Source organism: Malus domestica, chromosome 08 (genome assembly GCF_042453785.1).
Source record: "Malus domestica chromosome 08, GDT2T_hap1".
Taxonomy (NCBI): Eukaryota; Viridiplantae; Streptophyta; class Magnoliopsida; order Rosales; family Rosaceae; genus Malus; species Malus domestica.
The window spans coordinates 27,838,562-27,851,078 of record NC_091668.1 but is presented as its reverse complement, the minus strand read 5'-3'; the positions used below and the strand labels follow the sequence as shown (position 1 = coordinate 27,851,078).

The window sequence follows — 12,517 nt, the reverse complement described above, 5'->3', positions numbered from 1 at the left end:
CTCTTCGATGCACGTAGATATAATATTTGTTTTCCTTTTCCTTGTATGACCGAGTTTCCTTCTCCTTGTATGCATGATTGAGTTTCCTTCTCCTTGCATGATTGTCTTTGTAGATCAACAATATACATACAAACATACATACATACATATATTAGAATTAGGGTTTACAAAACTCCATCATATATGTTCTCCTCCTTGTTTGAACAAATCCTGAAATTTGGTTAGAATTCAGGTAATTGTGAGATCAACCATAAACCTCCAACCGCTGTCACATGCTCTCAACACATCCGCCGTACCGTGAGATAAATAAATATAATGAAGAAGAGAATTCGCCCAACCTCTCAATTTGTCCAGTTCAAGAAGAGGTATGTGTACAACTTGGGAAGGAGACGTCTGCCACAAGACAGGAAAAAAAAACTACTAATTGGGAAGGAAAGGGAGAAATGAGGGTGATTACAACTCGTGGGACAGAATCAGTTTGTTGCCAGATGAACTTCTTGTCAACATCTACTAGTATCCTTTCTCGGCGATGGTGCTATGTGTGGGCGTCCACTATGAATCTCGTCTTTGATTCGGGATTCAATGCTAACCCTTGTCTCCGGCTCCATACATTCTCACCAAAACAAAGAAAAAAACAAGCCCGTAGCTACGTCGATTGGGTAAATAGTGCGATGGATCAACATGAAGGCACAACCATCTTTCGATTCAGAGAGCTTGCTTTGAGTTAGATGATATTTTCACAAGCTCCATTGATGAATGGATTGAATTTGCAATGAATAAGAGAGTGGTCTGAGATGGAATACTACTATACATTCCCAGAGAAACTATTAGGTCTTGGACAAGTGTGTACGTCGAAGCTCGAGCACTCGCATCCTGAAAATCCAAGTCGATACAGTATTGGATTTGAATCTCTCAAAGTTTTTAGCCTCTGCAAGGTTTCTGTGACTCAAGAAATGCTTGAGTACTTGATATCCAATTGTCCCGTTCTCGAGCGCCTATCTGTGAGTTACACTACCAACAATTTGGTTGATCTAAGAGTTGTCGGCCCAAGGTTGCCTTGAAGTATCTAGCTATTGAATCTCGTCTTGAACTCAAAAGCATTGAGATTCATGATGTGAACCTTGTTTCGTTCTATTATCGTGGTGGTTCTATAAACCTGGCTTGTTGACATATCCATGTCCGTTTGTCCAGTAGAAAGGGGTTACGGTCATCGTCTCATACCCCCCTTAACGCTTCCTTTTGACGAACTTTCTTGCTGTCTTTCTCAACTAGAGATTCTCGAATTGGAGACCAATGGAGCTGTCTACTGTGAGAATCTCTACCTTCAGAATCGTACGTTTCCTACCTTAACAAGTCTCAGACAATTGAAGTTAGAATTTGTTCCACGGCATTACCGGAGTCTCTGTTGGTTAGCTTCTTCCATGAAGGCGTGTCCTTACTTGGAGAGACTTGTGTTGAAGCAAGGCCGAGATGGCAAAGTGCGAGATGGCGTAACGTAGGAGAAGGAGAAAAATTAGATATACCTGACAAATGCCCCTCCCAGAATAATTACCTCAAGGTGGTAGAAATAATAGGGTACCGTCCTCAACCTCGTGTCACTCAATATGTGAAGTTCCTAATAGAGAATATGGTTGGCTTGGAGAAAATTATTGTTGATCCGGTCTTCCATCATTGGTCTTTGGATAGAGCAATTTTTCGGTACGATTTTCCCATTGAGGAAGCCCAAGCAAGAGAGCACGCTATGCCTTAAACCATCAATAGATTGTCAACAACAAATTCGTTTGAGAAATGGTTTTCTTTTCAATATAAGATGTTGACGTGACTTAATCATAATCGTCATCTAATGACAATGATTCATTCATGAGAAGGGTGTCTATTAGAATGAGAACTCCATCCCAGTCCAATAAAGATTTTCATTGTCTTCTTTTTAATTGTTATGGATCCCTTAATTGAGTTTTTTCTTTTATTGCTTTGTTTGATAAAGAGTTAGTATTATGTTGGCTTGGAATTCATGATTCAACTTGTAAAACTTCCATATGTGGTTGTTTATATCACCAGTTAACAGTCAGATATGGTCGTCCAATGTCATTACAACATATATATGACTGATAATAGGAAATTGTACTCGGTACATGAATGTATTGTAGCCAAGTCCGTAAGACTCATCCCTTGAAAACCCATTAAAAAAAAAGAAGGAAATTGTGCAAAATGATTACCAAAGCAGTACATTTTCTCAAATTTTTTGGCCTTCTTCCCAATATAATTATAATTTTTGTTTCCGAGTGTTCAACTCTAAACAGAAAAACATAAACTGGAATATAGAAGCCACCCAAAATTACAAGGAAAAAATAAATTTTAGTAACTAGAAAACCCAATTTACAAAATACAACACAAAAAGGATGATGATAAACAAGTATGATGTCAGGGGAGGATAAAATGCCACTACGAGTTTTTCCGGCCCTTAGAAAAGTGGACTGCGGCGGCGAAGCCATCAGCTAGTCCCTTTTTTTAAAAGGAATAAAAACAAGTATGATGCAGCCTGCCCAAAGTGCACATTGCATAACATACGTTTAAAGTGCTGCAGCCTCATTTAAATTCCTGAGTAATCGAGGGGTTCGATCTTGAACCTGTACAGAAGCCTTTTCTTTTTCGAGGTTGGGTTGTCAATCTTGAGTAGTATTTTACCCAGTTCGCCAACTTTGAAGCTGTTACTCACCACTGGTTCATCGGTTGGGCTCATCTTTGTGGCTTTCTGTATGATGATTGTGTATCCATTTTCGGCCTCGGGCACAAACTCAGCCCCATAGCTCACCTCCCATCCGACCACACGGAGCTCCCACACAATGGTGCACTTCTGCAATTTATCAACTCCGAATGAATTAAACCGATGAGCCATGGATAATAATTTAGCACTTGGCCAATGCATATGTACAGTTCATGGATCAAATAAAAGTAGAGAAAAAAGACAGAAAGAACGCAATCAAACCTCATATATTATGATTTCCACAGTTTGTTTTGTTGCAGGTTTAATTGTAACATCAGCAACTGGATCCGCAATGGTAAACTCGGGGTTGCAGTCACAGTAATCGACACTCAAGCCACCATACTGAATCGGAACATGCTCAGGAGAGATGTACCTGCATTATACGCCAAAGACAAACCAAAGCCATATATGAGAAAGTAAGCGTTGTTGATTTCGGATGAGAATTTTGGCACATAAGATGATAGACGATAGAGACTAATCCTACTAACTTGAAAAGGGTTTCTGCGGTTTTGGCTGGGCTTGCAACAACAAACTTGCTTTTCGTCCTCGGCGTCAAGAACGGACTGATCATGGTGTAGAATGCAAGATACCACCAAGGAGCATTGATAAACACCTTCATTAACAAGATTTATCCACGGCCAAACCAACCGAACAAATATCAGCATTCAGCATCCGACATTCGACACAGAGATGTCGAAAATGCAGAGATAACAAATCGAGAAACAAACAATCAAGTATATTAAGTAACACCTGTTTGGCTACGAATTCGGGATAATTGTCCTGGAGCAAGTGAAGGGCCTGTTTGGTGGCCAATCGAAGTTCCTTCTTTGCGGGTCCAGGTGAATTCTTGAGATCATTGACCTGAAAAATACTAGAAATACCAGCAGGAGTGAGATCAAGCTTTTGAATACCCTTCTCCAAGAACTGAACCCGCCACCGGAGAAACTTGGTTCGCTTTTCCTCATCCGAGAATGTTTTTTGGTACAATTCTTTGTTCTGAAACTCCCCGAACACATTGTAACACACAGGGTGACCGTCCCTATCGTACCCATGAACAAACACCACCTTCTCCAAATCATCACCGAGATCCTCCTCCACAAGAGCGCCGATCCCGAACTCTTTCCGCCATTGAATGGTGTTGCGGAGCATGACAAAGGCATCCTTCACCTTCAAGTCCCTCGCCCTCAGGAACTTGAGAAGAATGACATCGCTCCTCTCGTCCTTGAGAAGAGGGACTCCCCAAATGGAAACTTCCTCCGCCGCCTCCACCCCCGGTACTGTTGTTTCTTTAGCTAATTCCTCTGCTTCGATCAGTGGCTGCTCTTCCATTTTGGGTTCATGAGTTGGTTTTGGTTCTGATTCCGATTCGGAAACCTGTGCTGGTTGCGGTTTAGTTTTTGGGGACGTGAACTGGTGAGTGTTGAGAGCTTCCTGGACGAGCTGCTTCAGTTCTTGAAGAGCTTTCCTCTCTGAATCTGAGAGATCGGCCACTACGTTACTCTCCTCCTTGAACGAAATCAAAGATGGAGGAATCTGCTTTTTATCCGCCTCTTCCACCGCTGCCGCCGCCACTGGTGGTAGTGCAAGTGCCTCTTCTTTCCCAGACTCTGCCACTTCTGGCAGCGGTGGTGGTGGGGGCGCGTCTTCTTTAGACTCTGCTACCGTCAAAGCCTGTGATTCAGCCTCGGAAGCGGCAGGAGGCCCTGGCGGCGGCGCTTGGTCTGATGGTGGTGGTGGTATGGGGATTTCGTCGGCCATTTTTGGAGAAGGAAATGGGAAGGAGGAGTTTGGTGGGCTTACTGTTAAGAAGCAGAAGGAAGATGTATTGATGACACTGGAAGGAGTAAAGTGAGAGAAAAAGAAACGGAACGTGCAACCCTTTCACACTGAAAAAATGTTAAGTTTTTGTATGAGGCTACTAATCTAACGAAATATATTCTTTAACCAAAAATTAAAAAAAAATGTTAAGTTTTTGTTTGGTTTTGTTTGGTTTTGTCAGTTGCACCTTCAGGACGGCTGCCTCAGTTCAATATGGAATCCTGCGCCCAACAAAGCCGGATAATACTTAAGTACTTATTGTTACTTAGGAGTCTCCGACAGATGGCAAGATTAGTTGAGAATTAACGAGAATTAGTTGAGAATTGGGTGAAAGGAGGGTTGGTTACTTAGAAATTAGTACAACATGTATAAATAGTGAGATTGTAAACGGAGGAAGTCGTGAATGAAATATTGCTAGTTACCTTTTCCTGTTACTTTTCTTTGTGCAAGAAGAAGACGTCGAGTAAGATCGTAACAATTGGTATTGAGCCAGTCGTTCCGCTCTCTCAATCCTTCTATGTTGCATGACGCGGCAAGCTTCGAGGAAATCTATGGAGTCCAAAGTATCAAGCTTGGAAGATAAGTTCGACGAATTCAAGAAATCGAATGAGGAGTTTCCATCGATTCAGTCGAATCTCAAGACGAATCAGGATCAAATGATGCTACAGCTGCAATCGATCATGACGCGATTGAATTGCGGGATTGTGGACGATTCGTCTGAGGTGACACACACAGAAATCCCCAGATTCAATAAAGGTTGCACCTTGACCCCAATCGTCAAGATTCAGGGCATAACTTCAATAATCTCTCTCCAAATGGGGTGTTGGGGGCGTGCAAAAGGTGCAGTGGCACATGGCCCCGAATTTTTTAGGGGCCCCAAATTTTTTGATCCTCCCTTATATTACACATTAGTATAAATTTCTAATAAAAAAAGTTTTAAGCGGAAAAGAAAAATCATTATCATTACACTTGGTTAAGCGAAGCTTGAACTAAATATATTAATTTTCTTCTTATTTTTAATAATGAAAAACTTGTGTACAACTTTCTTCCACTTTTCTATTAAGCAATAAAAAACTAACTTGTGTATTACTTTTTTCCACAAATACAAATGTATTTTCATATCTCTATTTCAGCTGTGCTCCATTTTTTTTAAAGATGAACCCAAATCATGACTTTATTTTGGAGATTATTCAATTAGTAAGTGGGATGCTGATTTCAATTAAGTTTGGATATTGATTGTTGAGCTTTGTATGGATATATTGTCCAACAACATTTTTTTTTTTTAAATAAGGAGGGTCTTTTTATTAAATCCACACATGGCCCCCAAAATGTCAGAGACGACCCTGTCTCTCTCGACCTCCATTTTTGAAGATGGATTGTCCAAGATTCAATGAGTCTGATGATCCAATGGAGTGGGTTTACAAGGCGAAGCACTACTTCGACTTTTTCAATATCGAAGAATCCAAGAAAGTCAAGATGGCATCCTTTCACATGGAAAAAGATGCACTGTAGTGGTTCAAATGAGCGAGGTGTTTGGAAAACTACTCAGATTGGCATGATTTCACACGGGTCTTATGCCAGGAATTTGGTCCTTCAGAGTTGGATGATTCTGCAGAAAGTTTGGTTAATTTGAAGCAGACAGGGACTTTGAGGGATTATGTGATAGAATTCCGGCAACTGGCTAATTGGACGAGGGACATCAGTCCTGCACTGTTGAAATCGTGCTTTGTGGGAGGCTTGAAACTAGAGCTACGACACAATGTGAAGATTTTAAGGCCTCGAGATGTGCTGGAAGCTACTGCTTTTGCTCAGCAGTTGGATGCTAAGATTGCAAATCTTAAGGTGAAAACTCTTTCTAAAACCCTTTCAATTCAACCCAATTTTCAATATCCACTGCAATCTGTCAATTCTAATGCACCATCTGAGACTCGGATGAAACCTAGTAATATTAGGAGGATTGACACCTGAGGAAGTAGATCATTGTCGAAGAAATGGTCTTTGTTTTCATTGTAAGGAGAAATATGTTAGGGGTCATACTTGTGAGAAGAAGCAATTGTTGTTAATTGATGTGCAAGATACTATAGGTGATGAGAATGAAAAGTTAGAAACTGAAGAACTTGAAATAATTGCCTGTGCATTATTTGGTACTCTTGCCCCCCTTTCATCAATACTATGAAAGTCTGTGGTTCGATCAAGAATTGTCCAGCCACTATACTAATTGATTATGGTAGTTCCCATAACTTTGTGGATGTGGGATTGGTAAAAAGGCTATGAAAATAATTGGATACTAAGCACTTGTTTAATGTGAAGATTGCTGATGGAGGCAAGGTAGCTATTAAAGGCACTTTAGCTCATGTTTTTGTTAAGATTCAGGAATTCTAGTTCATTACAGATTTGTATGCTATTCCTTTGGGGGGGGGTGTGACATTGTATTAGGGATCCAATGGCTGCGAACATTGGTTCTGTTCTTTAGGACTTTGATAAGCTGTCCATGCAATTTCCCAGGGATTCCAGAACTTTTTGCATCACAAGTAATGCTAATGTTAGTAACAGTTTTGAGGATATCTCAGCTTTACAAATGCAAAAATTGTTACAACAAGAAACCACTGTAGGTGCAGTACTTTATCAATTGGAAATTAAACCCAATGTGCAGCACATGGCATCACATATTGCCAACTCTATTTCTAAGAATCTCACAGATCAACAGCAACTAGAATTGAATGAATTGTTGGCAAAGTTTGAAGGCATATTTCTAACACCAAGTGCTCTTCCTCCTCATCGAAGTCAAGACCACATAATTCCTTTGGTAGAGGGCAGTGTTCCACCAAATAGCAGGCCCTATAAGTATGGTCCTGTGCAAAAAACTGAAATTGAAATGTGTGTGAGGGAACTTTTAGCAGTTGGGTTCATAAGGGTAAGTAATAGCCCTTATTCTTCTCCTGTGATCCTAGTTCGAAAGAATAAGGGGACATGGAGGATGTGCATGGATTATAGAGGGCTTAATAATATCACAGTCAAAGATAAGTTCCCTATTCCTCGTATTGATGAACTGCTTGATGTGTTATTTGGTGCACAATTTTTCTCAAAGTTAGATTTAAGGGCAGGTTATCACCAAATAAGAATGCACCCTCAAGATGTGAAGCAAACAGCCTTTAGAATACATGATGGCCATAATGAATTTTTGGTCATGCCCTTTGGTCTTACAAATGCTCCAGCCATCTTCCAATGTCTCATGAATGACATATTTCGACCTTGCCTAAGGAAATGTGCAAACCATTTTAAGTTACACCCTGTATTCTATGTATCATGCTTAAAGAAGCATTTGGGAGAAAATGTGCAAACCACAATTGCTTTACCTGTTCTCACAGACAATGGCATATTACAAGAGGTACCTGTTGCCATCCTAGCTAGGCGAATGGTGAAGAAGGGCAATACTGCAACTATAGAAGCATTGGTCCAATGACAGAACTACTCAAAGGATGATGCAACTTGGGAGAATTATCATGAGTTGAGATTAAAGTTTCCAGAAATAGTTCATCTTTGAATTCTTTGCTAAATTTTTTCTTTTGGAGTTGTGAAATGTAAGCTTGGTTTCAAGGGGGGTAATTGTTAGGAGTCTCAGGTGGCAAGATTAGTTGAGAATTAATGGGAATTAGTTGGGAATTGGGTGAAAGGAGGGTTGGTTAGTTAGAAATCAGTGCAACATGTATAAATAATGAGATTGTAAACGGAGGAAGTCGTGAATGAAATATTGCTAGTTACCTTTTCCTGTTACTTTTCTCTGTGCAAGAAGACGACGTCGAGTAAAATCATAACACTTATATTTTGATTTTAGTTTAATAACATTTTAACACATATTTTATTGTTTGAAAAAAATACAACGATGCTAACGTAAGATTTTCATTTGAGGACTTGTGACGACTTTTTATAGAAATCATTAAATTAAATCTAATAGTAGTTAGACTTATTAACTTACACACTTCACGTTACACTTAACCAAAGTATTATTGATAAAAAATAAAATAAATCAGAGAAAATGGTTCCATGTATATCAACAAAATTTAACTTGAATGAAAAAGAACAAAGAAAACTCAACAAATCCACTTACATAAAACTTTAGTAACTTTACAAACCCAATTCCATCCGATCCAATTCTACAAATTCAACAATATTTCAAATCTGATTCCAATTCCATAGATTCTTAATGGATGGCTATGAAAATAGGGATTTCTAAGTTTTGAAAATTGCTTCAACAATTCAAGAATTCAAAATTTCCGACAAAGACGATGCGAAATTTTGTTGGGGCTCAGTAACTTTGGACTCGTTTGGAAATGCTTTTACAATAATTGAAAGTGTTTTTGGTGTAAATTTTTTTTGAACCAATTCTTAGTAAAAATTCAAGTGAATCTTAAAAAAATACTTTAAGTGCTTTCCACAAGAAGTACATATCTAATGATTCTTCTAAACGAATTCTTTTGAACCCAAAAGAGCTTGAAGTGGCCCATGTACTTATGCAACCAAAGCCCAAAAAGGATGCAGCGTGAAACCTAAACGGACGACGGACACAGCCCCGACCAAATCACACAAAATCTCAAAACCAAGGCGGAAAGCAAGAGGAGGAGAAGGAAGAGAGAGAAGAAAAGAATCAAAGCAGAAAATTCAGGTGGCTACAATGGCGGACAACAAAGAAATCATCCCACCGCCGTACGACGTGAACGCCAAATGGGACGCCTGTCTCGATCTGACCGTCCGCCGCTTCGTCTACTCCTCCTTGGGTGGTGCCTTTGGCGGTCTCCTTTTGTTCAGTCAGTTCTCTTCCTCTTCTCCCCATTTCCTTCCCTTTATTTCTCTCGGTTCTCCGTTTTGCTTCTTTGCAATTTCCAAGACAATTTCCATATATATATATATAGATATATATGTATACATATATATATATATATCTATATATCTATATATCTATATCAATATATATGTATGCATGTGTGTGTATATATGTGCAAATAATTGGAAGATTAGTTAGTTGGTAGGATGATGATTGATGGGTTTAGCTGGAATGATTAAGCGAAATCTTTTTCACTGCAATTTGGAATATGCCCAAAATTATTTCGAACACGAACACCCCATATTTACTTAATTGAATTGACCTACATGGAACCTTAAATTGCGTTCGTAGGCATACTTACATGTATATATATGTACAAACTGGCTATGCCCAATGAACTCGAGCGATTCTACTACTTTTCTGGACCGAATAAATGCATTTATGTTCCTGTATTTTGTGACATCAGACAAATGGAGGGTTAGGATTTCCAGCTATTTTCTTCGGTTCGACTTTATATGTTTCTCAATGTTGTTCTATGTAGAATAGAGCTTACTGATTAATTGGATAACATGAAATGTGATGTAAATTATGATTCATTGGCTGCTAATGTCAAAGTAATGTTGCTGCTTTCTTTTATTCATTGATCAAAGAGAAGAAGATTTGGGTTAGGTGTTCGTGTTTTAGTGGCTTTAATTTGGTTTATTACCATTCCTCAGGGTATTGGGTGATTATGAAAGGAAATTTTTTTCACAAGGCTATCTTTTTTCCCTTTAATAAAGTGTCAACCATTGAAGCGGACACTAAATGCAACCAGGCTGGATAGTCATTGCCCAGCCTGAAAATATATTGAGTATGATATCTACCGTCCCCATTTATCCTATCTCTAGCAATTCTTAGTTTAGTTCAGGATATTAGTAGGTCGGTCAAGTTGCTTTTATCGTTGCAAAATAATTTCCTTTTGAAACCAAGCAGACTGTATAGCAATGTTTAGTGGCTTCTAATGGAAATTGACTTAGAGCCTGTCTAATACCTTGAAAGACATCATACCAGTAATTTGGTAGATGCAACTAATTGCCCTGCCATATTCCTGTGACAGGACCTGACCATGATAAAATGAAACTAGACGCTCCGATGTCATTGGTAATCTTATAAAAACAGAATAATTGAACACATGCACATGTACCTTCATCTAATATTCTTGTCCAAGTCTATGTAATATGTATCACAATTCTTAAGAAGACAAGGGTATGATTTGACTTTCAAAGGCATAAAAACATAAGTAACAATATATTCTACATTTTCTATAGCCCTTTTGAGGTTATTCAGTTCATTGGATGCTGTATCTAATTATCATTAGCATGTGACCAATGTCTTTCATTTATTTGAACTGTAAATAAATGTTTTAAATCTCTCAAAATTAGTAATCTTGAATTAATAAATGTATCTTTGTTGTGTCCTACTAGGAAGTCCTGTGTCTCGTTGGGCTTCTGTAGCTTTTGGTGCTGGATTGGGCATTGGATCTGCATACACAGAGTGCTCTCGTTTGTTTGAGGGATCTCCAGCAAAGTCGGCTGCTCCTAAGATGGTTGAGAATCCTGCTCCTAAGATTGTTGAGAATCCTGCTCCTCAGGTAGATTTGATTTCTTCTGATGTTGATTTATTCCACTCGGTACCCCCACAACATTGATTTATTCCACCAACATCCCTTTTTAACGGAAGATAACTCAAACTAACAATTGATAGGCAAGGCTGTCTTTTCATACATAGTAATAAAACTCAAAAACCAAAACATCTACACTCACTAATCTTTAAGAAAAGTAAAAAGGAAAAAAGAAAACACGACTGGAGGAGGGCACCTCCATCTACTCATGAGCCTCTACTCATCTTGTTGATGTTATCTCACTCAGTTCTCAACACGTGGGCTCAAGCTTCCTCACCAAAACTGGATGATGAGGTGCTTGCCTGGGTTGAGGATGCAGCTTTTTGAGGTTCCTGTAGTTTGTACGTAGGAGACCTAGAGCTCATAAGCTTCAATATGTGTAGCTCTGGAAAACCTATTTGCACCTCATTCCATTGGTTTCCTTTTGCGCCTACCGAACATCTTGCAGTGAATTTCTAATTCTTTCCTTCATGAACCGAACAGAAAGACCGATTTGAATGAAGCATCCAAAACTGTCCTTTTAAGCCTCAAATCCTATAATTATTTTCAACTTTTTAATTGTTTGAAAACTAAAGCTCTAATGTGCGACGACCTTGTCATCCGGAGGATTTTTCTTTGCACTTTTGTGATAAATGATGTAGGTTCATCTCTTGGTTCATACTCATTTTGCAGGAGAGTGTATGATTTTAGGCTTTTAGCAGGTTGATGAAAACGACTTTTATTGTGGTGAAAATTTCAATCCATTGAATCTAGTGTATGATTTCGGCATGTTGATTTATTTGAAACTAATTTAAATTTTTGGGTTTGTTTTCTGTGTGAGGATGAACATAAGTTAATTACTGAAGGGATGAATTGTGCATGGAAGTTATTTGATGCCGTTTTTACTGTTATTTTCAGGACGGACAAGATTGAGTTTATGCAAAGTCAAGTTAACCCACAATTTTGGGATTCAAATTGGAGGTTTTTTGACGGTCGGTCACGCTTATGCCTGCTATGGATTTGAACATGTGGTACGAATACTGTTTTTGATTGATAAAGATATCACCTGATCCACTTCAGGCTTAATACAAATTTATTGCCCTTTGTTCTGTAATGCTGTCACTCTATCAAACTTAGTTTGTGGAAGGAAAAAATAATTGCGATTGCGGGTTTGGTGTCTTTGATGACTAAACGGAAGGAAACTCATCAGTAAGTATGTATTATGTGCATCGTCGTTTTCTGATAATCCTAGTAGTTGTGCTTGGCGATGCTGAACACTTCATTAGTATTCTGCTTTGGTATTTGTTCATAAGAAAACATGGATTCATATGAAAATGTCGAGGGTTTCGGAAGACTGAAATCAGTAACATGTTATTGGTTGAAGACCCTCCTGTTGGTTGTAACCCTTGGTGAGACGACATGCTTTGTGCCTTTCAGTCGAACCATCTGCCTATCATTTACCACGCTATTTGCT

General features: G+C 38.9%; 2 protein-coding genes across 2 annotated transcripts; one reads left to right on the top strand and one right to left on the bottom strand.

Moving 5' to 3' along the window:
* Positions 1-2,228: 2,228 nt before the first annotated feature.
* Positions 2,229-4,805, bottom strand: LOC103441812 (patellin-3-like). The gene is made up of 4 exons (XM_008380522.4): positions 3,515-4,805; positions 3,253-3,377; positions 2,987-3,137; positions 2,229-2,854 (listed from the first exon to the last, which is right to left on the bottom strand). The coding sequence occupies exons 1-4, from the start codon at positions 4,520-4,522 to the stop codon at positions 2,591-2,593; spliced, it is 1,548 nt and encodes a 515-aa protein (XP_008378744.3). The 5' UTR covers positions 4,523-4,805; the 3' UTR covers positions 2,229-2,590.
* A 4,269-nt stretch (positions 4,806-9,074) lies between these two features.
* Positions 9,075-12,209, top strand: LOC103441813 (MICOS complex subunit MIC10). Its single transcript, XM_008380523.4, has 3 exons — positions 9,075-9,387; positions 10,868-11,034; positions 11,962-12,209. The coding sequence occupies exons 1-3, from the start codon at positions 9,255-9,257 to the stop codon at positions 11,974-11,976; spliced, it is 315 nt and encodes a 104-aa protein (XP_008378745.1). The 5' UTR covers positions 9,075-9,254; the 3' UTR covers positions 11,977-12,209.
* Positions 12,210-12,517: the final 308 nt, after the last annotated feature.